General features: G+C 36.7%; 1 protein-coding gene across 4 annotated transcripts in view; it reads right to left on the bottom strand.

The window, feature by feature from the left end:
* Positions 1–27683, bottom strand: part of Grm5 (glutamate metabotropic receptor 5) — a 480702-nt gene that overhangs the window by 106797 nt on the left and 346222 nt on the right. For all 4 annotated transcript variants that reach the window (XM_016004111.3, XM_016004113.3, XM_076546727.1 and 1 more), the window contains exon 5: positions 18216–18451. In XM_016004111.3, coding sequence (XP_015859597.3) covers positions 18216–18451 — 236 coding nt within the window. The remainder of the gene's footprint in view (positions 1–18215; positions 18452–27683) is intronic.

Here is a 27683-nt window from a genome sequence, read left to right as displayed (position 1 = left end):
TCCTATCCCCTCCTTCTTTCCAATAAAGCTCTAAAAACTAACACTGGGCTCTGTCATGACTGTGACCTTTCCATGTGGTAACCAGCACCCACCACCAGCACGGTTTATCTTTCAATGACCCCAGCTTAGACTTCTAGCAATAGTGGAGAAGGTACCTGAACTGGTGAATCATCAGATTGGTGACTACCCTAACTGTCATGATAGAGCCTTCATCCAGTAACTGATGGAAGCAGATGCAGAGATCCACAGCCAAACACCAGGCTGAGCCACAGCCATTTCTCACCTCACCAACTCCACTAATCCTATGATTGAATATCCCTGAGTCCTAAGCCGAAAGTCCTCTGGTTCCTGTCTCTTCACGCCTTACATGCCTTTTTTTTTTTAAATTTTTTTTTTTTGCCCCAGCCCTTTCACTTCCTATCTCAACCTTCCTAGTGCTGGGATTAATGGATTAAAGCTGTGTGCCACCACTGTCTCATTCTGTTTCTCTCCTAGACTGGATCAATCTCCTATAGTCCAGTCTGGAACTCACAGAGATCCACATGGATCTCCGCCTCCCGAGTGCTAGGATTAAAGGTGTGTGCCACCACTGCCTAATTTAACTCGGTGGCTGTCTCTGTCCTCTGATCTTTAGGCATGCTTTATTTCTTAGATTGTAAATATTTCACTGTAGTACCCCCGGAATAGGAAGCAGGTTGGATGACAGAGAATGACAATGGATTATAGAGCTCACAAGGCAGTATCCCCTGTCCAGGCTGCTGTACTTTGATGACACAATTGAAAGAAATGAAGATCATTGTGTTGTGTTTTTATAATGTTGTGTTTTTAGTATACCCTTAGCTGCTGAACTGTGAAATTAATTGATGGCAGTGGACTTTGAAAGATCCTGCCCACACTCTATATAGAGTTTATTATTTTATTATTCATGAATAGAATCATATAATTCTAGCCTCTGAGTATTTGCTTTGGAAAACTGTTATACAAATATGGGACACTCTAGAATATAAACACAGAAATACACATACACACACACTGGAGAGAGAGAGAGAGAGAGAGAGAGAGAGAGAGAGAGAGAGAGAGAGAGAGAGGTGGTAAGAGGGACATGGAAGGGGTTAGAGTGAGTAAATGAAACTGGAAGGGGAAATTAATATAATTGTATTTGAATTTCAAAAAATACGTACAAGAAAAAAATGAATTAGAGGTAATATATGTGTAGGAAATGGGCTCTTTGAGAAACTATAAGGTGATTATAGATCCCAGAACTAGGAATGGGTTATTTCTGAATGAGTTGTTGACTAGAGAGACTCCCAAACTCCCCCAAACCACAAAAGCTGTTTCTTTGTGCTCAGTTCACATTTAGGTAAACTTTTGTTTCCTCTGGTATTTGTACATGTACATATAGCAACAATTGGAGAATGGAATACGTAAATTTGAAACAGAAAAAGGCAGGGGCCCATGGAAGAGTTTGGGCACAATGAATGATATAATCATTATATAATAATCTCAAAAATATTATAAGTCTACCTCCTATATTGGTTTCATGACAGTACTAGATGCCAAGTCCTTGTTTCTAAATACATTGCACAGTTTGGCTGTATGACATTGTGAAACAGGCTGCAACCAAACTTAACTGCTGTCCAGTTCCATTCTGAACCTTGCAATTGTCTTTGAGTCAATATACAAGATCAGATGTGTCAACTGGTATAATAGGGAGACAGTGGTTATGGACGTAGTCAACCAATTTTCACTTTCATTTCAAATTCTGTTTTACAAGAGGGAATCCATGTTTGATACTATATGTCAGGATAAAAAGCCCGTGGCTGAGTAGATCATAGGTCCTAGAGGAGAAACTTCAGCTATTTTTTATTAAATGGATATAATGTACCCATCAAATTACCTTATAAATATCTATATTTATGCCTATTATTGCTTCTTTCACCTTTAGTTGTAGAGGAAAATGCATTTTGCAGTAGGCAGTAGTTACCATGGTGTTTCATAAACTACTGAGAAAAAGTAACTGTTACTATGGCATAATGGCCAAATGCTCAGCCATAAATAAAAGAAAATAGTTCTATATCGCCAAGGATTAGGGAATATCTTGGACAATTGGGCAGAAAGCATATAGGATCTAAAGGAATTGCATTGTTTTGTAGTCATTCCCTTTTGGAAGGTGAAGAGGGAATCCTAAGGCTGAATATGCTAATGTAACTTATAAGTCCAAGGCAGTTCATCCATATACAAGAGTCATGGGGCCCCTGCCTGAGGCTATCTAAGCAAGAAACAATTTCTTGGGAAGAGGAGATTCTGGTGAGTCACCCATACTCCTGGGTACCCATTGTTTCACCAAGGTAGACATGGTTAGGCTATTTTCCTTGGTCTGTTATTGGTGCCTTATACACAGATGTTACTTCATGTCTCGCCAGGAAGTCACACAACTTCTTTTCTCTTATTAGTATCTGCTATCAATCTATTTTCAAAAATCAAAGGTGAAAAGTAATGACTTGAAGAACATAGTGGTTCATAGAAATTTTAATAACACATCACATCCCAAAAGATCAGATTTTAAAATATATTTTGGAAGATGTTAGGAAGAGAAGCAATTAAATTTATTATTCACCTTGCCATTATGAATATGTATTGTTTCCTTATAAGGTGGATGTCAATGCCCCTTGATTTACAACCCACCAGCTAAAACAGAGAGGAAGATTCTAGCTGCTGACATCTTGCCTTTTAGCCAGACTGTGGTATGCATTGATTTGCTCATTTTACAATTATGTATTGAGTACCACTTACATATAAAAGTAGTTTTAATCAATAGAGTTCGAAGATACTTGTTATACATATTATATATTATAAATTCAACAAAATATCTAATACTGACAGGGATACCAATCTTCTGTAGATGCACAAGGTTTAATTTATTTGGAATTGCATAGCCTGACACTCAAGTTTTTTAGGCCATTTATTAGTTATGTAATATTGAAGAAGCCATTGACACTCTCTAAGCTTTTATTTTTCTACTAGTAAAGGCACATGCAAGGTAACTATCTCATAAAAATTGATTGGAATACAAAATATGATTGTGTAGAACCTAGCAAGCAATTGCTTAAAAATGTTAATTATGATAATGATGGTGGTAATGAGACCACTTAAGTTTTGTAAATTATTAAATTAAGACAGTGTAATGTGTATAAATGTGCTTCATAGAATACCAATACCATTGCTAGTTTTGATGAATTCTTCACTTTAGATTATATAAGGCTGTCCAATCCTATCGTTCAGGAAGTTGAAGCAGTCTGCCATGTTATGCATTCCCTGACTCCCAGGCAATGAGAATTTAACAAATGTTCCCTATAGTGGAACCTTTTAAGAAACCTAGAAAAAGTTAAATAACGCAAAAGCACGGACAGTATCTATTGTAATGAAGATTGAGAAAGGCTATACCCAGATTTTTAAGAGTGGAGTCCTCTGTTTCTGTGAAAGCATGGAGAACTAGTACAGGCTTCTATCTTTGGTCCTCTATAAGTTAGGACACTCTTGGTAGAGCCACTGTTTTTCCAAGTAGTAATTAAAAAGTTCTATTTAATTTAATTTATTAATATAATACAGTTATCATTAGTTTATTATGATTGCAAAAAATAATCACGATATGAGTTAAATTGTTATTTAGAAAGCAACCTGCAACCACATAGATAAACTACTGATTATATAAGTTTTAATTCAGTGATTACTGTTTCTTTCCAATACTTAGTACCTTGGATCTATTTGGTATTAGGTTTAAGTGCATGGTAATAGTCCAATAGCATAATAATATTTAAGTTTTATGAAAGTAAAATCCTGGAATTGGCATATAGAAAACAATCTCAATATGGCCTATTAAGTGAAGTCTGTGTGGTAAATAGTTTGGCCTTAGACAAGAGGTCTATTCTTGGTCTTCAGCTTCTGGGAGATCATTGATATCATAACTGATAGAAGTGTCTTTAATTAGGGTTAGATATAAGCCAGTCTTAGGGTGAGGGTTGGCCATGCAGGAAAGAAAAACATTGTGAGCAGCTATATTCTTTAGGTAGGGAATTATTTTGCCATGAGAGCATCAACCAACCATATCTACATAATGTAGTCCTTATATAAACTTTGACACATGGAGAAATTGTCTGGTTGGGAGTATTCCAAGTGCACTATCACACACTGATGATAAGAGTAATGCATTCTACTAAGAAGATAAACTCCACATTTAGAACTGCAGAGCCATTGTTTAAAGTATTTGGGTGGGTTTAATATGAATTTTTCTTTTAATAAACAGTAGTCACAAGTTTTTTTTTTTAAAAAAAAAGCTGAAATATTGAAGGAAAAGATTTCCTAATGGGCTGGAGAGATGGCTCAGCAATTAAGAGCACTGGCTGTTTTTGCAGAGGTCCTGAGTTCAATTCCCAGCAACCATATGGTGGCTCTCAACCATCTATAGTAGGATCTAATGCCCTCTTCTGGCATAAAGTTATACATGCAGATAAAGCACCATATATACTAACTAACTAACTGATTGACTGACTGACTGACTAACTAAACAAACAAACAAACAAATAAATAAATCTTAAAAAAAATAAAGATTTCCTGATACACACTGTTTGAGAAGGAATATACAGATGTCAAATTCAATTCACTTGCTTAGCTTCCCCCCTTCTTAGAGGCAGATGCCTTGCACCCTGTAGGCTTTTTTTTCTCCCCAGGGAATAGCACCTTTCAATTGCCTGTAGCTGAGTCTGCTATTCAGTTTAAAGAAAGAATCTATTGATAAATCTTCCTTTCTTTCTGGTCTGTTGAATTAACTTAATTAAGTCTTTACCGAGAGTACAAAAGCCAGCCCTTGTCCATGTCTGCTTTTGTGCATTCTCCAATGATACTGAGAAAGTCAGGGGAAGGAAAGATGGTAACAGAGTAACTTGGATAAGGGACTGACAATGTCAGCATTGGAGAACTTCTGACTAGTAAGCTTACCATATGCTGCTGAGAGGGTTAGTTAGAGCAAGATGTGTAAGAACACAATCCTAACCACAGTTTGTGTTTTGTGATTTTAAACCATGCCACATTTGAAATAACATACTCCTTGTCATGCCTATGCTTTCTCCAGTGTTCTGGAAACAGAATTGGGTTCTGATGGCACTAATTAAGAAGTGGCCAGTCCTTGACCTAGCTGACTCTAGTTTTTTTTTTTGTTGTTGTTCTGACTTCATCTTGTTTCTTCACATTACTTTTGCATTGTCTGAGTCTTTCTCCTCTACAGTTTCCTTGGATACCAAGAACAGGTCCAACGGATGAATATTTTAAATGAAGAACAGACGCAAACAGTAAGCAACAGAGACATTTGTTATCAGCAAAGCCCTAAATGGCCTACTTTGAAACAATTGCCTAAGACAATAATAATATCATGGTCAGACCAAGATGACTTGGAATGAGTTCATTCTTGCTTTTCTTTCTTTTTACTACATAACACCGAGATCTTAGGTCATTAGACCTTAAATCTTTGAAATGTAGTTCTCCTGAGAACACATCCCATTTCCTTCCTTGATCACTGTTCCTTTATCTGCTTTCAGGGATTGGTTGGTGTGGTGGTTTGAATAAAATGTTTCCTAAGGTCTTGGCAGGCAGTATCACTGATTGGGGAAGCTTAGGAGGTGACATTGCTGGAGGAAGTGTGTCACTGGAGGCAGGATTTGAGAGCTTAAAGACTTGTGCCATTCCAAGTTCGTTCTCTCTGCTTCCTGCTGGTGTTTCGATATGTGAGCTCTTGGCTGCTCTTGCCCTCATGACTTCCACCTGCTTCCACAATTCCCTGTCAAGACAGACTCTTATCCCTCTGGAACCATAGCTCCAATAAATCCTTCCTTCTATATGTTGCTTCTGGTCATGGTGTTTATTACAGCAATATATATGTAATAAAGAGGTCAGGCATATCTATTCTGTGTGACTCCTGGATTTAGTCATGCCCCTCTCCACCTACTATAGTAGCACTAAGAAGATATTTCTGCTAGGGAATCAAAATCTAAATTGTTGTTTCTCAATGTTAGGTAATAAGGCACAATTTTTTCAGACACTGCCTGTATTGCAAATAAGAAATGATTTTGGAATTCAAAGTATCATCAATGGAATCAAATAAACAAATTCAAAATCAAAGAGATTCATTTCTCTCTCCCCAGATTAAAATATTGTGCTTGTAATACCTGGCAGGTCTCCCCCAGCAACAGATTAAATAGCTCAAATGCCCAAGATCCAGAGATCCACATGTTCTAATGTCCAGGCAAGTAAGTTTATTATCTTGATTTTGCTGAGAAAGATGTAACAAAACAGTCAAAACTTGGTCTCAGATGATAATATGCCCTACTTTCACTCTTTTATACAGAGAAATGCAGGGGAATAAAAGAAATGCCCTTCCTCATATTCCACTGTTTGAATCTTCAGTAACTCTGCATTCTATCAAAGGTGTACCACATACCCTCTTTGAATCTAGTCCAACTATCCTTACAAAAGAGTATCCAGTGGGTCCTTTCCACTAAGATCACTGTTTTAGATTACTACCGAAATTATTAAGTACTAGCCTGTGTCTGCTGTAACTTATATTGCATTCAGTATGCCAAGCTCCTTATGCCTTGGTGCTATAATCTACAAGGAATGATTCAGTGGTTTTATTAAGAACAATAATTACAAAACAAAATACCTTCCTGGAAAAGAAGAGATGACTTTTAGTTTAGGGTAAAGAGAGCTATAATAACTCTGCAGTGACACAGCCCAAACAAATAGAGACAAGCCAAGTGGAATTCAGAGTCTGCAGTAGAGAGCACCAAGAGATGTCACGAAAATAGAGCAGGTGTGAAGCAGATGGCTCCTTTCTAACCAGGTGTCTTCACATGAAACCTACAGGCACACATTTCTTAGCTGGTACTGCCAAGAACTCTAGAAATTGAAAGCAATTTTTACAGGTTAGAACAGAAGTGGAAATAGTTAACGATGCCCATGACTACAGTGCTATAAAAGGGTAGAGAAGCAGCACTGCTAGTCAGCTTTGAATATGCTATGAGTTACTTAGACATAACATGGATCTTGTACTAGGCAATTAAACATGCCTGACTGTTGCTTTCTTATTTCACTTGTATTCCTTGGGAACAACATTTATCAATTGTCTTAATTAGGGTTTCTACTGATGCAATGAAACACCATGACCAAAAGCAAGTTGGGGAGGAAAGGGAGTATTGGGCTTGCATTTCCACATTGTATCCCATCAGTGAAGGAAGCCAGGATAGGAACTCATACGGGGCGGGAACCTGGAGGCAGGAACTAATGCAGAGGCCATGGAGGAGTGCTGCTTACTGACTTGTTCCACCTGGCTTGCTCAGCTTACCTTCTTATTGAATCCAAGACCACCAGCCCAGGAATGGCACCACCCTCAGTGGGCTGAGCCCTCCTTCGTCAATCACTAATTAAGAAATTCTCTATAGGCTGGCCCACAGCCTGATCTTCTGGAGGCATTTTCTCAATTGAGGGTTCATCCTCTCAGAATACTATAGTCTGTGTCAAGTTGACACAAACTTAGCAAGCACACCAATTAAAATAAAATACGCATGATCTCCTAACCTGAAACATTTATTGCAGCAAGTCTGCAGTTACTCTGTAAGTGCACAAACATTTTTAGAATTTTTTTCTTCTGTGATGGAGATTTTATGATTTCCATTTATTTCTCTTCATACAATGCAATTCTTAACTGATTTTCATTTTCAGCATTGTTGTTTTTGAATTTGTTCTGAGTTTTAGAATGCTTAGTACATTTCTTGAGAAAAAAAATGATGCTAAAGAATTATTCCTAATGGTGACACAATTAATTGAATTTATATTAAGTATTTAAGATTACATGGTATGGTGTCCTCTCACAAATTCTAGAAGGTAGTTGGGTTTGAATTAAGTTATGAGGATAGGGCCTTCACAAGAAGGTTAGTTGTTTTAGAAGTGACATGTGGTCCTTTTCTCTCTGTCTTCTGTCTTCTGACAAGTGAGAAATCAGTGAAAAAACCATCTGCATGCCAGGAAATATAACTGAATTCTCATCAAAACCCAACCACACTTTATCATGGTCCTCCTCTATTCAGTACTGTGGCCAGACATTTCCCTCCTAAGCCATCTGCTAAGACCCTATGTTAAATGCTCATGGCACATTCTCAGGGGCTTTTTATTAGGTGGACATTTAGTATTATCTCAAATTTGCAGCTGAAGAATCCAAGGGATGAGACTTCACGTAACTTGTCTCATATCATAGAGGTATTAATTTGAAGACCTATATAGTGAATCTACCTTTTCAAATACCAAAGATTGCCAGAAACCACTTTGCTATCATGCTACAGTCAATTTAATAATATTAATCACATTTATTAATATGTAAATTTACCTTATATTGGTATAAGTTCTGGGTCCAAAGGACTCTGTTGTTATATCTGAAGATGCACATTAGGGAGACTTCATTAACACTTTGCCTTCTCATTGCTTCCATACAGACTTCTAGCCTTGTACTTACAGTGAGTAATTCTGTGTAGGTATGCTTTTTATTACCACTATACCACACTGTTATCTTTCTCAGATTTCTCCTAATTATCTGTAAACATGCACCTTTATAACTTTAAACTTGAAATATTTTATCAGACCTTATCTTCCTTCTAAAGAATCGTTCCAATTAATTCATTTCCCTATGTTCCCCATTTTCTATTAAAATTTTATCAGTCATCCAATTTTGAAACCACAAAGTGACCTCTGCTCACTCTCATTCATTCAACCCTGCTGTAAACTTGGGTACTAGAGACCAAATTCATGTCTTCATGCTTATGTGGTGATCAGTTACTGATTGAGCCACATCACCAGCCTCAATATTTCAACCACTCTCTCTATCCTATGAATTTTGTATTTAAAATATCTGCAGAAGAATTAAAAACATCAGAAGGAAGAGACTAACAAGTCTATCGATTTTGTCCCATTCTTAAAATTAGCTCATGATCTTGCTTAATGGATTTTTGAAAAAAGGATAATTTGATAAAGAAAAACAGTTAATTTTTTCTTTATCAAATTTAAATTTAATAAACACCCTAGATTCATTTCAATAATTCATTTAATGAAAATAAATCATGTGCCATTCAGGGCCTGTTTAGTATCTGTCCTGATAATCATGAAGCCTCTAACTAATCTGTACAATATTTTGGAAGAAACAGCTTAACTATCATGGATATATTCCAAAAGGAAGTAAATTGTGAGTCACTGGGGAGTTGCTATAGCAACAGATGGATCCTATAATTCTCGTAGTCACTTTGCTCCTTGACTGGCATTTACACATTTTGACAAAAGCCTGGTAATTGTTATCCACTGGGAAAAGCAGGAAGGTAGCAAGTCCTGCTCATTAATAACTGCTATGACAACCATCAAACATCTAGTATCTTAACACAATACAAGTGTATCTTTTGCTCACATAACAGTCTGAGTCCAACTGTGAGGCTCTTGAGTCTTCCAAGTGACAAAAGAACCACACATCTATCACATGATTTTGGCTCTCCTGAATGCTTATTTTCAGTCATATGGACGTGGGTGAGAGTGTGAGTCTAGAATCTCTTGTGAGTTTTTAGGTATCATATCTATAAATGGCACAGATCATTTCACAACATATTCTGTTGGCCAATACTAGTTAGTTACTGCAAGGTAGGCTTGAAAATGGTGCTTTCCTATGAAATCAGAAAAAAAGGAATGAATTTATGTAGCATTCTATCTTGGCCTCGCCACCGCTCTAATACATGAAGGAATATGGTATCTGATTCTGAGAGCTTTTCTTCAGAATGGAGTATCACCAAAGAGACATTTCCATTACTTTGAATGGTAATAGCAAAAATTCTCGAAAGATCAAGTTCCTTGAAATAGTGACCAGATCATCTTTAACACAATTTCCAAAGGGATACATGCTTGAATATATACAACAGTTTTGCATTGCTATTCATTCTCAAACTCAGACATTTCACTATGCATCAAACATCCATAAGGTTTCCAGTTTGTCTCTCTTTTGTTGTCTTTTCTCCTTATTTCAATAAATCTAATCCCTTCCTGTCTCTGAACATGACAGGTAAGCTTCCTAACCCAATGAAATGTGAGGTAGCTTGTGGACTAGAATTACATTACTACCAGCCATGATCAAACACTATTCCTTTTCATAATGGACTCTTCAATTCTAACTGTATTTTCCTTTATCTCACACTATCTCATATTCTCTGCTCTTCCCTGACTCTTTCACACCCACAATCCCTTTCCATTGTTCTCAGATACTCTGAAGGGCCATGATTCCTCCTAAGCAGATTTGTCCATGACTCTTGACATATATGCTACACAGTAAGTAAATGCTATGTTACCTGACAGTCCGTGAAAAAGTGAACCGTAATCAAAGGGACCTCAAAATAGAACACAGATAACAACAACAACCCTGAAACAAAATGACAAGAGACTTCTTCTTAAGTTCTTCTTCTGCTCAAATCCTTGGCTTCTTAGTTCTCTGGAGTAAAATGCAGATTCAATACATAACACCCACAGGACTCTATGAGAACTCAACTTCTGTTACTTCGTTTGCTGCTTTCTACTGTTTTCACACATCCAACTCTATTTCTTACACTGGCCTCCAACTGTTGCCTACAGTATGGTGACTGCACACCTCTTTAGACTGTATTTCTGTGATTTCTTACTTCTGGATCCTTTTTCTTGTGGATGCCAGCATCATTCACTCATCTTCTGTACTTCATGCAAATCATTCTCTCAGGAAAGTCACAGCTGACCACTCCATTAAAACGGCATCCTCTCAACAGTGTAAATCCTATTTCTGGGTTTCTTCTTTCTCCTATGATAATCTATATATAATATATAATTTTAACATCATTTTGTCTTTCTCTCCTGTCCATTTACAAGAAAATTCTCTATGATTGTAACTATATTTATCTATTTTGTTTGATGCTATGTAGCTCTGGCATCTAGGAAGATTGAGTGGCAAATGACAGTCACTCTATGTGTATTTTCTGAGGCCATATATGACTCTTCTTGTTTAATACTGTATCTTTAGTTCTTGAGTAGAACTTAGATGCTTTGATGTCAAATACCAGATCATCCATACCCTTTGGATTCCACCTCTGATTTGCCTGATGTTGCAAATACTTAATTATATTTTATTAATGCAAATTATCTTTTAAAAAGTCAAGCTTTTTACTATGATCTTCTCAGTGACCCTGGCTTTGATAGACAGTTGTCCTGTTATTTTAGTGTCATGTCACAGCTGTAGTGGACAACAGTTCCTTTATTTAGTAACCATCTGGACTGGGAGCCATTCTCTACAATTTTTAAAGGTTGTGGCACTGGCAATTACTAAGATGTTAAAACAGTAGGCCAATCATGGAGGCTATGGAAAGGACATCCCACACAGTTGCCACAGTTTGTAGATGAACACATTTATAGCAACTAGTACAAGCAAAAAATATATTAAAATTGATTTGGCTTTCGTCTATGTACTCATGCAGTGGCATTGGTTACAAGTGGTGTCCTTTATTGTATAGACTATATTACTATAAAGAACAAGTCCTTAGAAAGGCAGTTATTTGTGTGTGTGTGTGTGTGTGTGTGTGTGTGTGTGTGTGTGTGTGTGTGTGTGTGTGTTTGTGTGTGTGTTATAGTCTATCAGTGGTTTTAGGTTGAATTTCTTGGTAGGCTTCCTGAGTCTAAATCTACTGTTTTATACAATATCTTTCTGCATCCAGCTACTGATTCAGTCTCAGCACCCTCTTTTCAAAATGCACATTGGATTTATGTTTCAGTCCTTAGATTCTTCTTTACTTGGGGGATAGCTTATATATCCATATATGTGGCTTTCATTTGGAATTTCTTTGAATAATTTTTGATGATGGGTATTTATCAAGAAAACCACATGTACTAAACACCAGAATAGATAATTGGATATATAATTACTCCTGTTTCTTAAACTCTTGTTTCAAAATAAGAATTCAACCAGGTTATTTTTCTTTAAATGTTATTATCTGGGGCCTTAATGAGAAATCTATTATCTGGTATTAAGTGTGGCATTTGTTTCATTTTATTTGGCTCTTATATTTCTGTTCTTAAATTCTAGCAGCTCTTTCTTTCAGGTAATCACCTACTCTCAAAAATCTAATTTACCTTTCCTGTTATGTTTTCAGCTTGTGAGATACCCAAATATTCTGAACAATAGCTACAATATGAATACTTTGAAAAAGTAAATAAAATATGAAATGGTGACCTAAACCTAGGTCATTCTTCATGGGCCAGTACCTAAGTGGGAGGTAGCCAGGAGATGAGAAGATAAAGACAGAACAGGTGGGGTTGAGTGGTCTTACATAAAAGCTGTCTCTTATGCCAAGCAAGCTTATTAAGAAGTATAGTCCTTTATATACTATTTTCAGGAGAGAAATGAGACAAAGTCAGCAGAAAATATCATTCAATTGGGACCAAGTCAGAGGGAAGCTAAATCAACAAATTGTACAAGGAGAGCACAGGGTTTCTCAAGAACATTAAAGATCAGGCACACAGTGACCTTGAGACTTATAACCATAGTCCTGTAGAGTGAGACAAGCTAGGTTCTCATGATCTGAAGTCACAGCTTCCCCAAGGCTCTGGCCCCAGGCCATTACTAGTTGTGACAATCATATTCCTGGTTTTAGACAACTCACTGCATTCCTTTTGATACATCAAGGTCTCAGGGAATGCCTTGGATCAGCTCAGCTCTCAACAGAATGGCATGTAATTGTGATAAATGAATAATAATTGGCATACTCTCAGTCACTCACTTGAAACCCTTATGAGACATATTCATTTGAAAGACTGTAGACTCTAGCTGAAAACTCACTATAACATAAATGCAAACATTTCCAGCTCCTAGACATACTTTTGAATATATAATCAATGATGTAGTAGATACAGTAAATGCTATGGGTAGATGCTGCTGGTGCTGGTGCTGCTGTTTTCTGCATAGTAAATGACTTTGTGCTGTAAAGTAACCATATCAATAGCTTTTGGGTCTTTAAATGTAAAATAACTAATAATACTGTTTGTAACTTTAGTATCATTGATTCATATAACAGCACCAAACCCTATAATTTTAGTAGTTCTGAAAATGAACTTTAAATTTACTAACCACATGACTTGTGAATGAATACACACTAGAATATGCAAATTCATGAATGATGCTCTATCACACTAATACTTAAAGTAAGCCAGTGACACCTGAGGTGTTATTAAATCGGGTTCTGGATGCAAGCAATTCCTAGAAAGCTTTGGAATTGGACACAGAAAACCTGTAAAAAAATTAAATTGCTTTACAGCTTATTAGCTTATGAGTGAGTATATACCATGTCTATCTTTCTGGGTCTGGGTTACTTAACTCAGGATGTTTTTTGCTTGTTTATTTGTTTGTTTTTAATTTACATCTATTTGCCTGCAAATTTCATGATGTATTTTTTTAAACCACTGAGTAATACTAAATTGTGTAAATGTACCACATTCTCTTTATTTGTTCTTCAGTTGAAGGGCATCTAGGTTGTTTCTAGATTCTGGCTATCATGAATAATGCTACTATGAACATGAGTGAGCAAGGGTCCTTGTGGAATGACTGAACATCTAATGTGGGGATTTAACAAGGCAACTCCACATAATTAAAAAGGAGGTTTATTTTGGGGTAGCTTACAGCCAGTAAAGGGATTGGTTACAGCATCCAGGAGAGGTGAGGTGCAGTCCAGTGGGGTTCTCTGGAGAACTCTGAGTCAGTCTGCCATCCATCATCCAGGATCATGAGGAACCAAGAGGCCTGGCATGTCTGGATCTCAGCTCTTAAGGGCTCCCATCTTGGCCCTGCCCCAGAGGCAGGTCATAGGTAGACATGGCAGTCATCAGAAGCCTCACTATGGGTAGTACTTCCAGGTCAAAGCTAGAACAGCTACCCACTACAATCATCCTTTGGGTATGTGTCCAAGAGTGGTATTGCTGGATTTTGAGGTAGACTGATCCCCAATTTTCTGAGAAACCAACATACTGATTTCCAAAGTGGCTGTACAAGTTTGCATTCCCAGCAGTGGAGGAGTGTTCTCCTTACTCCACATCCTCTCCAACACAAGCTATCATCAGTGTTTTTGTTCTTAGCCATTCTGACAGGTGTAAGATGGTATCTCAGAGTCATTTTGATTTGCATTTCCCTGATAACTAAGGATTTTGGGCAATTCCTTACATGTCTTTCCGCCATTTGAGATTCTTCTATTGAGAATTCTCTGTTTAGATCTGTTGAGAATTCTCAGTTTAGATCTGTGCCCTATTTTTAAATTAGGTTATTTGGTATTTTGATGTCTAGTTCCTTGAGTTCCTTGGTGCCAGAGAAGCTCCCAGGAATCCACAAGGATGAGCCCAGCTAAGACTCCTAGCAATAGTGGAGAAAGTACCTTAACTGGTCTTCTCCTGCAATTGGTGACTACCCTAATTGTCACCATAGAACCTTTATCCAGTAACTGATAGAAGCAGATGCAGAGATCCACAGCCAAGCACTGGACCAAGATCCAGGAATCTAGTGGAAGAGAGGAAGGAGGGATTATATGAGCAAGGGGGGGTCAAGATCATGATAGCAGAACCCACAGAGACAGCTGACTAGAGCTTGTGGGAGTTGAGGGACTCTAGACTGACAGCTAGGAAGCCTGCATGGGACCAGCCTAGGCCCTTTTCATGTGAGTGACAGTTGTGTAGCTTGGTCTGTTTGTGAGGCCCCTAGCAATGGGACCAGGATCTGTCCCTAGCACATTTATTTTGGCATGAGCAAATGCTGGATTTTTGGAACCTATTCCTTATGGTGGGATGCCTAGCTCAGCCTTGATGCAGGGGGTGAGGAGCTTGGTCCTGCTTCAACCTGATATGCAATGCTTTGTTGACTCCCATGGGAGGCTTTACCTTTTTCTGAGGAGTGAATGGGGTAGGTAGAAAAGAGGTTGGGGAGGTAATGGGAGGAGAAGAGAGAGGGGAAACTGTGGTTGGTATATAAAATAAATTTTAAAAAATTAATAAAAGAAATTTAACCTGTTCCCCTTTAGTGACTCGGTTTTAATTTTCAGATTGGGGGGTTATTGTTGTGATACTACTGGGATCTAAGAGAAATAAAATGATATTTGTTTCATTATGTTTATTAAATATTTGCTATAGATACAAAGTTTCTAGGAATTTGGAAAAGTAAAGATAAACAAGGAAGCCCTTTTGAAAAATATAGGAGTCTGTAGAATGACAACTACAAAATGTTTAGATGATGATGATAAGGTGGAAATTCTTTGTATGTGTTGATATAATACAACAGGAAAGAATTCTTGAGATTGCAGCTGCTCCCATATGGATGATGATGATGTTGTGAATGACTCTGTGTTAAGAAGTAACTATATCAGCAACTCCCAGTTCAAAAGGTGAGCCCCCTCTACCCAAAGGTAGCACAAGCACAAAGTGATGAAACAGCTTACCTATGAAATGGATATATGTTTATTTTGGCATGAGCAAATGCTGAGAAAAGAAGCAAAGGTTACAAAGAAGGAGAGATGTCCTATCGTACAGTTTCAAAAATTGGTGTGTATAAGGTGAGAATTTTGAACACTGGTCTAGAACTTACTCAGATATGATGGAGCTAGGGATGATCCATGCTGATATTTAAGTTGTTGTATAATAGATGCAGCAACAGATAAAGGAAGTAGATTGAAAAATAAAAATTTTTAGGGAGAAAATGCTATGGAATAATGCTTTTGTACAGTGGTTTAATGAAATGCTGATTGGCCAGTAGCCAGGCAGGAAGTATAGGTGGAATAAGCAGACAAAGAGAATTCTGGGAAGAGAAAGACTGAGTCAGGAGACTCCAGCCTGCCTTCCAGGGAGCAGCATGTAATGGCACACAGGTAAAGTCATGGAACACATGGCGACATATAGATAACAGAAATGGGCTGAGTTTAAGTGTGAGAGCTAGTCAGTAGTAAGCCTGAGCTAATGGTTGAGCAGTTTTAATTAATATACGCCTCTGTGTGTTTACTTGGGTCTGAGCAGCTGCAGACTGGGTGGGACATAGGAAAACTTTTAGCTACAAGAAAAGGATACTAGAGTTATAGAAAGCACAGGAAATGGCCTCAGGAGCTGAGAGTGCAACCATGCTCCTCTCTGCCACTCTGCCAAAGTAGCTGCAAAGCCACTTGTCCACAAGCACAGAACAGAAAGAGAAGAGAGATCTATCTACCCCAAATCCCCAGTGAGGAAAGGAGTGGGTCATTCTAAAAGAGTATAGAAGTGTCAAAAACATAAAATTAACAATAAAAATTAAAATTGTGAAGGATCAGTGGAAATGTTGCCTATGCTCAAATGAAAATTTAAAAAAAAAAAGGAAATACATAAGCCTTTGCAGATTTAGGCAAGAAGCAAAAGGAAATTAAATAGCAGAGAAGCAACATACTGTTAGCCCATGCTTCTGTGATTTTGGGGTTTCATTGACCAAAGCAATGTACTACTCTGCAGCTTTCCTTCTGTGCTGGCTAGCTTTATGTCTGCTTGACACAATCCAGTCATTTTGGAAGAGAGAACCTCACTTGAGAAACTGCACCTCCATATCAGATTAACCTGTGGGTAAGCCTATCATGCATTTTCTTAATTGATGATTGATGTGGGAAGTCCCTGCTCATTGTGGATAATACCTTCTTTAGGCAAGTGTTCCTGGGGTATGTAAGCTGTCAGGCTGAAGAAGCCAGTAAGCAACATTCCTCCATGGTCTTTGCATTAGTTGCTCCCTCTGGGTTCCTGACTTGAGTTCCTGCCCTGATAACCTTTGATGAAGGACTTTGATATCAAAGTATATGCTAAATAAACTCTTTCCTCCCCAAGTTTCTATGGTTTCTGTGTTTTACCACAGCAGTAGAAACCTTAGGTAATGTACCTTCCCTTCCCCACTATCTGAATAAGAATCAATAAAGTGACTATGTTCTTGTTTTGTCAAATAATGATAGAGTAAGCAAGCACAAACCATCTCTACTGTCTTCATCATTTCATGAAATGAATAAATTGATAACAAAACTCAGAATGATCATTACCTAAAGGAGACTGGTTGATTAACTCACTGTTTTCCTTATTTTGATGCAGGGATGTGGCAACCTGTCTGCGGGCTGAAATTGTCTTGAGTTATAATGATAAAGGCTGACACAAACTAGTGTTCTCACAAGATAAATGAAAGTAGTTCAGTAACTGACATTCAGTTTCTTTGCAAATTTATGCCCGGTTCTTATTGTACAGTCTGGGATAAGTCATTCTCCACAAATTCATTATCAGTTTTAACAAACTTTGGTGAAATTGACCAACATATTCATTTTAGCTCTGCCTGGCTATTAAAATCAAGGATCTTAGGATGCATTACATATAAACAAATCTTTTTCCTAAACCTTACATCACTCACAACATTGGTGACATGGAATTGCAGTTTTTCTCAGGAGTATTACCTCACTTATAAGATGCTAAAATTTTGAAAACAGGAATGAGCCTTCCATATCTTAGTACCCTTTTAACTAAGGCAATGATTTGCCATATTGTTGAGCTCTTGTAAGTACTTGCTTAACGACTGAATAATGGCTTTGGTGGGGTTATGTTTCCTAAAACATTATAATTACACACTTCAAACTTCCTGTTACTATTTCTGGTCTATTTGTAGAATTAGGAAACAATCCTTCCCTTTGACCTTTATTCACTCATTCTTTAGATATGTGTGCCATAACCTTGCTAACTGTTCAAGGTGATAGAAATGCATTGTGTAGCTTCCCTGCCTTCAGAGATGTCAAGAGTAGTTTCACTCTGGAGCTAATTTATGTGATGTTTCTAGCACACTGCCTTACAGAAACACATTCAATTTTTTGAGTGCTATAAATAGTGGTAATTTAATTATTTTAAATCTCAATAGAGTAAACACTTGCTCAGCTATGTTTTTGTTAGTGAGAATAAAACCTGTTTATCGCTGTTAAGTGGCAATACCCACTCTATTTATGGAAGAGTTCTCCTCACTGACAAATGATGGTCAGTATCCCCACGACACAGTTCACACAAATTGGAGCCTTAGCCTTATCCACTTTAAATGAAACCATACATCGGCTTACTGTTGCAAGTCTTGTTGTACTTGCTGTTCTCCTGCGCAAACCCTTCCAGCCGGCACTGAAAGCGATGCTGCCAAAATTCTTGAAACCAAGGGTTTCTGAGGTTTGTTTCTGGCCGGAGTTTCAGATAATAATCATCAAACCACTTGACATCGGGAGACTGGAGCTTGATGGTAATTCCACCGACAGCTTCTCGCTGATACCCATCTGTCACATCATACCTGTCAGCCCAGCCGTCACTGGGGAAACAAACAAACAAAAACAATCCCTTCAGTTTAGAGGAAAAATATTCCAGGGAAATGAATCTTTCTCTTTTGAGATGCCCAGGGTGAAATGGCTGCTTCCGGACTCACAGAGATCCTGCATTCTATGCCAGAGGTGACTGTTACCTACCAGCCTATTAGAGGTAAAAGGCAAGGCAATAACATGATGGAAAATTTGGATATCAGATACCATAAGGCTATAATTTTACCTTGTATTATAGAGGAAAAGCTGGTATTTTAATGGAATTTTACAGATTGTAAAATGCACTACAGGTTTCACAATTTCACCATGCATAATTTTTCCTGAATATTTAATAACTAAATCAGTTCAACTTTAAATATATTCTTTAATTTGCATTACAGCAATCATTGAAGAATAATAAAATAAGATTAGGACATAGTTCCACAACATACACAATATTCATTAAAATACACTATGGCATGATATTATTGTTATTTACATAAGAAAAGTTATAATATTTTGTAGATAGTCATCTTATTAAATGTTGAGTTTTAATAGTCTGATGCTGAAATATTTATAGACTATAGTGCATACACTCCTTGCCAGCCTATGTAACTTCTTAAATGCATTTAAACATATGTTAGAAATTATATATTTGCATGACTTCAAGAAATGAAATGATGGGATATCCTTGACAATGAGAGGGAACACATCTCTTAATTCACAATCACACCAGGACTCTCACCTTAAGAGATCAGAATGGAATGAGGAAACATATTCTAAGTTTGTGTAGAAAGTAAAGGAAACACAATATTGGAAATCAAACACAAGAAAAGACATTAAAATTAAATAGTGTGTCCTGTAGCAGCTAGGAGACTTTGTTGATTTGTCTGTCTTCTTGTCCACTGGAGCTCACAGTTGATACTGGTTGTCTTCTGCACCAAGAGAAGAATACTCTTCTTGAAGACATGGAAGTTCTCTTTAAGGAAATATATCCTCCAGTGCAATTTTGACAATTCAAAAAACTAACACCAAAGAAGCAAAGAAGTAATGTGGAGGGAGTTGAGAGTTAGCATGGAGTGGTGCCTCCTGAAGGCACAGAAGGAGGTTGTTGAATTTGAGAAGCTGGTGGAGGACAAAGACTTACATTATAATCCATTGTTTACATTATCTATATTACTTTCCACTCACTAAATGTTTGTGTCTAATATAATAATATGGCTATGAAACCAGTACTGAGAAAACAACTAATATAATAAATAACATAACAAAAGATTGAATATTTTAAAATATGATATGCCATATCAATTCTGATTTAAACACTGATAATTAGGAGTTGCTGCAGAGGTCATAGATTATCATTAGTGAATTACAGAGGTTACCCACAATGACCTGAGTTATTTCCCGAGGCAAAAGGGTGGAAAGGGAGAAAAAGAAATATCTAACAAAATGAGCCAATTCTTGTCCTAAGGCTGTTTAGGCAAGATATCTTATTAAAAGTTATCTATGGAGTAATTTTAAGAATATTTTGCAGCAGATTAGGGAACAAGAAGGAAAGCAGTGAATGTGTCCCAGTGTTGAATCTGGAGACATTGCACAATTATCTTCTCTCAAGTTTCTCATTTTCAGCTCCAGAAGATTTTATTTAGAGATGACAAGTTGAAGTGAAGTGGGCTTGTTTACCTCAATCTCTCCCTCTGTTGTTGCTGATAGGGGAGTGTGGGGCTCACTGGCACCCAGAAGCTGCATGGGCGAGCTGCAAAAAGGACAGGAAGCTTTGTCTGTCAAGCAGAGTCCCCTTCTCCATGCATATGTGAATTCAAATTGTTCCTTTGGTTAATGTTAGCTCATTCTTATGTAACACGGTGATTATGAATGTTATATAAAAATGTGAGATGATAATGGGCTCAATTTACGCTTCACAATCCATTCATTGAATTTAATGGAGTTTGCAAAAAGCTGGTCTTGATAAACTCTCTTGTGGGTAGTGTTTCCGTAGATGAAAAGTATCTGGAACCAAGAATGTTAATTTGCTCATCTTTGACTTTGTTCTTTCATTCTTTGTTTTTTTTCGGGTATAAATCTCATTTTAACAATTTAGAAGGAGATGTTTTGTCATTGGCCTTGTTAGCTCATGTTGTAAATTTAAAATCATTATGATCCAGATACTCCCATTTTTTTAGAAAAATACAAAACAACGTGGAGTTATTGTAGACACAGAAAATTATCAATAACCATGAGCTCAAACACGTTCATTCTTTTTGGACTTATTAAGAATATCTGTCAGGTAAGTTTTAAGAATATTTTACACTAAAGAGGTGCTTTATGCACTAGTGATGTTATTGTGATTGTTACAAATGAGTTTTCAGATTTGTCTAAAATGGCAGAGCATTTTATTATTATTATTATTATTATTATCATCATTATTATTATTATTACTTTGTTTTTTCAAGACAGGATTTCTCTGTGTAGCTTCGTGCCTTTCCTGAATCTCACTCTGTAGACTAGGCTGGCCTCAAACTCAGAGATCTGCCTGCTTCTGCCTCCCGAGTGCTGGGATTAAAGGCATGTGCCACCACTGCCCCACCTAGATTTGTCTAAAATGGCAGAGCATTTTAAACAAGCGATTAAAAGAGTCTAAAAATAAGATACATATTAAGGAAAACTGAAACTCACTCTCCCTCCACCCAGTGCTTTCTATTGCTCTGATAGGATGTGTTCAACACTCTGGTGCCACATTAATCCTTCTAGTGATACATATTTTACCATAGCAAGATGAAAAGGAGAGAAAGGGAAGGAAATACCACATGTAAGGCACCCTTCCAAACTTATGGCATGTCTGTCCATCCATCTGTACAACCAATTTCTTTTTCTCCTCACTAGTGGGCATTTTTGCCCATCATTTACAATATATTCCATTTTTTCTTCCTCAATTTTTAAAAGGTACAGGGGATTGTTGATTTTTATCATCTGTATTTACAAACTCTGGCCTGAGGTATATCAGCAGCAGAGAACTTGCCTAGTGTGTACAAAGCTCTGGGTTTAAGTCTTAGCCCTCTCCACAATATATCTGTAAATTCAACTATTTTCTACTTTTTTTTTTTTTTTGGTTTTTCGAGACAGGGTTTCTCTGTGTAGCTTTGTGTCTTTCCTGGATCTTGCTCTGTAGACAATGCTGGCCTCAAACTCACAAAGACCTGCCTGGCTCTGCCTCTGGAGTGCTGGGATTAAAGGCTTTCACCACCACCACCCAGCTATTATAATACCCATATGAATGTTGGTTTAATTTTGAGTCATTCACAAATATGCAGAGAAGGAAAATCAGAGTGTCCTGACATATTATTCCCATTTGAGGTTGAATGAGCTGTCAGTTCACACAAAGGAAAGTCTCCTTCTCATACTGTATTTACTCTCAGAATTTTCACATTTATATAGGTTTTGTTGGTGAGTTTGCTTTCTCACGTGGCCTCAAAGATAGAACTTGTATATGATGTAGTGTTCCTAAACACAGGGAAACTGTGATTTATATAGGATACACATACATCACATGCTTTGCATTCTGGATAAAATGCTCTACTCTGGGAATCTTATAATAGTGAATCAACTTCATATTAAGAAAGAATATGCTTAAACAGGAGCAGACATAAAAGAAGGCTGAATGTTGATTAGTTGATGAAAATATTGTGACCAGAAGCTTAGAGCAACTTAAAGATATTTGCTCTAGGAAAAAAGTTAGTATTTGCTAAATAAGAATTTGCAGCACATTTGTAGAACATTGAAGTAAAAAATGAGACTTTACTGCCACTTTTAATTTGATTTTTTGTTCTAGTGCTGCTTCTGGCCTTGCTTTGCCTACAGTACCAGAGTAACTTGGTTACTAGAAGGAAGAAAAGCTTTCTGAATGCACACAGCAAGGTTTAACTAAAGGGAAAATATCCATGCATACACACCTGTTCTCAAAGAACCTCCCCAGTAGACATTTAAAACACTCTATTGTTCTAAGATATATTCAATTTTTAGTTGTGTGCGTGCGTGTGTGTGTGTGTGTGTGTGTGTGTGTGTGTGTGTATGCACACATGCTAGTGGAGGTGCCTGTGGAATCCAGGAGAGGGCACAGGATAATCTGAGTCTGGAGTTATAATAGGTAGTTTGTGAGCTGTGTGATGTGGGAACTGAGAACCAAATTCAGGTCCTTTGAAAGCAGCATGTGATCTTAACTGTTGAACTCTCTTACCAGCTCCTTATATTACTTTATTTCTTTCCTGAAAACATCTTAAAAACATACTCATTTTACAAAATTTCACTTTCATTCTTTTCTCAAGATCGTATTATGAAAAATATACAGTTCTACTCAACAATCTTCTTTCTTTTTTCTTCTCTAATCTATTTCCATTATTTCCTTATAATTGATAATTCATGAAAGTTTATTCCTCTTTAAAGAATATTTTAAAATTTTTATAATTCAGATTTAAAGATTTGGTAGTTTTAATAACCACAGGAAAGGTTCTTGTTTTCAGAAATGCCATTGTATAAGTTAAGCTTATAAGTACCTCAACATTAGAATTATTTTAACATTAAATTAAATTATTTATATTAAATTATCTATAATTTATTATCTGTCATATAATTATATATATAATTTAATTTAGATATATAATATATTCATCATATATTATATATGTATACACACATAGCCTCAGAAAAATATTTATAAAATCACTGCAGGCCTTATAATAACTAGATTTACCATCAAAATTTATTTTGCAAAAGCATGGACAATCTTTAATGGATACATACTCACTGGAATAAGTGAAAGTAATGAAGAAAAAAACAAACATCTAATGTTGAGTAGAAGAGCTAAATAATTTTAATTTTTTTGCTTAAAATAAAATTCCTTCCTTTTCTCATTTTAGAATCAATATTTATTTTAAGTTATTGCTATTATTTCCCTCAAAAATAAACACACACAGCACTGAACAAATGGATTGGTGAGTCTTTAGTGATAGAATCAATGCTGTACTCCCTACAAAGCATTGATTCAGTATGGATTTTGAGTGTCTTTTTTGCCAGTCATTAAAACCCAGACTATACCCAGTAGGAAATCATGAGCTTATTATGTGTGACCCGCCCGAATGGGCATCATCACCATTGATCCACTGAAATTTATTCATTTTTCCTTCAGATTCAGCATCCTCTTTGCTTTTTATCTAATTGACTCATAAACAGGCAGCTCATTAGGTTTCAAGTCTCTGAATCATCATTTAATGAAAATTACATTCCTGTTCTGCCTTCCCAACATTATTCCTTGATCAATTAGTATTCTAAATGTTTCCAATCTCCTAGACCTTACATTTGCAGTCTCTTGATGTATTTATGTCGAAGGCTAATCACACATAATGGCTCAGTAGTTGAACTCTCAAACTACAACTTACTTCTTTCCTATAACTCAATAGAGTTCTTGGGAGGCATCTCACTATGCCATAGCAGGGAACAACATAAACAAATCATCTCAAATACTGTTCTAAAAGATACAATGCCAGAATAAAATGTAGACACATGAGAGTCTATTTCCAGAAGAAACAGTGGTTAAAATCTGACTACAATTTCCAAATTTGGGAATTTGGGAAAGGGCAAGGTAGAGTTCTAGACACAAGGTTATTCTTGCTCACTGGAATCAGTGTTCTGCTTGTGGGGATGATACTAGTTCTAATGAGATTGACCACACACATCCTGCCTACTGGATATAAAGCACATTAGTTCTAGTTACTCATATACATTGCACTATCGCAATTCTAACACCTCGAGTGTGCTATTCCCACTGCATCAAGTACCAGTCACTCAATTCCTCAGATATTTCTTGATTTAATAAATCCAATTTATCAGTCAAAGAGACAGACTTAGCTTGAATGAAATTTAATAAAACTTTTCTTGAATTATCCTGGAGTTAACAGTTGCCCCCTTCCCATTTCTAAACTACTACAGCATTCATTCATTTATTTCCCAAACAAATATTATGCAAGTAATATATGAAATGTGGAGCTGAAATGAAGAGTGAGGAAGGCAGACTTCTCTTTCACACTGGTGATATTATAGTTGTATTAGTGTTGACATTATCACATTAATCATGCCTATATTTATTTATAATTTTTCAAATCGCCTACATAATTTTGGGATATTTTTGTATCAATTCTAATGGCTAATGTATATTAAATATTCAATAAATATTTATCTGTAACTTATCACTGGGTTGGAGAGATAGGTTATAAAGCACATACCTAGCAGTTGCTATGCTCTGGATTCAAATGTTAGCACCCCCTGTAAGATTAATATAACTCAATAGAAAACAAGATTCTAGATGATAAATGTCTAGCATGTAGAAATCTTTTTAGTGTCACATGCACTTACTTTTCAGATGATAAAACAATAACACCATGTTTGTCTATGGAATGACTGAAAGAGGGAGTGATATCCATCCTCATGATCCACTCCTTTGTTTATCTGATGCTGTCAAGGTTAATGAGTACATTCATTAGGCTGCAGCTCCATTTTAGTTTTCAGAATCTTTCACAACCCACATAATTGTTATAAAAGCTGATATGCTACCCACATGTAATAATCATCCTGCCAAATCTTTTACAAATAGCCTTTTAAAATTATTTTGGATATTTTATTCTAATAGTGGGAGTCTACTGGTGGTTGGATATTCTTTTCACTATATTCCTGTTTTCCCCACCTTGCAACGTTATGAAAATTTAAAGCCTCTAAACAAAAGGGAAAATTAAGGAATGAAATAAAATTTAATATATATTTAAATAAAATTCTTAGAAATACACACTAAATAGTAATGAATTATTTATTTGTAAGAAGAAACTAACTATAGAATTGCTAATTAAAAAGATGAGGTTATTGACTAAAATCCAAGTCATTTCTGAGTTTTGGAAGTCTCAACTACTCCTGTTTCATTGGACTTATAATGGATAAGAGAAGTGGATTGTAGGATCAATAGTACAGCAACTATGACAAAGAAATAAAGTTCCATTTGCTTTTGGGATACCATCTTACAAGGACTCCAATTTGCAGTAAGACTCGTTAAGGAAGGAAATGGCTCAGTTGCCTTTAGCCTACTGGATATGGGTGGGTTAGGACTTCTGTTGGTCTTTTCTGTGTCAAACACACATATTGCAAGCCCAACGCCACTTTGAGATCTTTGGTAGCAGTTAACTCTGCAGCTCACACACAATTGAACCTGTATGATAATGAGTATTCAGAGATGGGTAATACCTGGGTGGCACTCACCAACCTAAGACAGAGCGCCTGTGTGGCCTGGGCAGGTGTCTCCATTACGGGTAAGGTGACCTGCTGATGTCCCACGCAACCTAAGTCAGAAGCTCATTTTTTAGTAAAAGTGGGGGACCTATAGGGCCCTGGCCCCCATTTTGTGTAACTGTTGACTTGCTTTCTGACCTTGACCTTGATATCCTCCCTATGCTAATTCCCACCCAGGTTCCACCCTCCTGAATGCTTAAGGGAAGTTCCTTGTCTGTGTATCCTGCATATTGGGAGTTAACAGCTTAGATGCAAGACTGTAAAACATTGTAGAGAACTTCTGCCCTCCAGGGTTCTCCCATTGTGCTGTAAGCCTGTATTTAAGACATCCTCCCTCCTTCAATAAACAGCATTAGGCATTCAAAAAATAAAGTGAGTGTCCCCATTAAAAAAAATGCCACTCACTCCCTGACTGCTTTCAGCTGTAATTAAGAGACTTGATTGTTGGTTTTTGCTTTTTTTTCCCCCCAAAACAAGACTATTCAAAAATAAAAGCTATTTCAAACATAAAAAAAGAAGTAGTAAAGTGGTGACGTAAAATTTGCCAAGTGTCTCATGTTAGATGATTTCTATGGTAACATTGCCCATTTCTCAATCTTTGGAGATCTGAATGTCTACAGACAACACGTATCAACTTTATGTAATAGCTGAAGAAATTGAGGTTCAGAAGCGCTGAGTTATCAGATACAAACCCTTAAGTTTAGCTATTTTCCTAACACTTGTGAGCAAATCCCTAGAAATTAGCAGCTCAAAGAAGGAAAATTGACTTTGGTTCATACCTTGAAGATGTCAAGGCATGACATGAAGCTGTCTGGTCACATTGAATCTATAATAAGGAAGGAGCAAGGCATGAATCCTGATGCTCAGCTCAGTTTCTCTTTTTTGTTCAGTCTGAGATTCTTGCTCAGGGAATGGTACTATACACATACTGCCTCCCCTCCACCAACAAGTTCAACCCAGCCTGGAAGTTTTATGAAGAATCTGCTTTTGAGGACTTTCCAGTTTGGCCTGAACTCACTTCTTTTTGGATGAGAGCTTGAGTCTCTACTTCCTTTCTGGTTATTAGCCAAAGATGGCTCTCAAGTCTTGGAAGCTATTGGCACTTCTTTGCATGTAGCTCTCTTTCTCATCAAAGCTTCCGGGTAGGAAGACAACTTGTCTATCATTTGATTTCAGATTTTTTTAATTATCCTAAACAAAGGATGTAATATTCCATGCCTGGACTACTTATCTTTGGATGGTACAATGTTATAGAAGAATATCCTTTGTACTGAAAAAATGTCAGTCTTTACACAGTAGCAGAAAGTTATTTTTCATCTCTTACCTTTATTCTACTTCACTTTTTTGGAAGACCGATCCTGTAGATATTAGAAGAGATTCAATCTTTGGAGATCTGAATAATTCTGATTGTTTAGTGTGGACTGTCTTTTAACATATGAGAACATAGATAATAACAAAAAAATGAACCTATTAAAATGACTGGAACACCATCCTGCTTTGATTTTTTTATTCCAGTTTGGCAGAAATTCTCCCTTTTGACTTGTCATCTTATTTCACCAGAAATGTTCTCTCACTATGCACTTTCTTACTGTGAAGAAGCTGAGGAACATGCTTTAAAAAGATTACTTTGTATATTATGTAATCTTTGTGTATTACTCCTGTCAGATTATAACACTCTAGAGAAATACAAAAATTGAGACTATTGTGCAAAATGTGTATCAATTTAACAACTAGATTAATTCCATGAAATAGAGAAATGCTTTGAAAGAAAAGCACCTGTATCTGCACACACACACACACACACACCATTTTCTTCTTCCGTGGAAATGACAATTGTCATAAACCATTTTTTTTCTCTTCTTACAGAACACCATATCTGTGTTATTTGAATACACTGGCAAAGTTATCACAAATATCTCC

The sequence above is a fragment of the Peromyscus maniculatus genome, chromosome 1 (genome assembly GCF_049852395.1).
Source record: "Peromyscus maniculatus bairdii isolate BWxNUB_F1_BW_parent chromosome 1, HU_Pman_BW_mat_3.1, whole genome shotgun sequence".
Taxonomy (NCBI): domain Eukaryota; kingdom Metazoa; phylum Chordata; class Mammalia; order Rodentia; family Cricetidae; genus Peromyscus; species Peromyscus maniculatus.
Note: the sequence above shows the minus strand (reverse complement) of the source record. Positions and strands in the feature narration are given on the sequence as shown.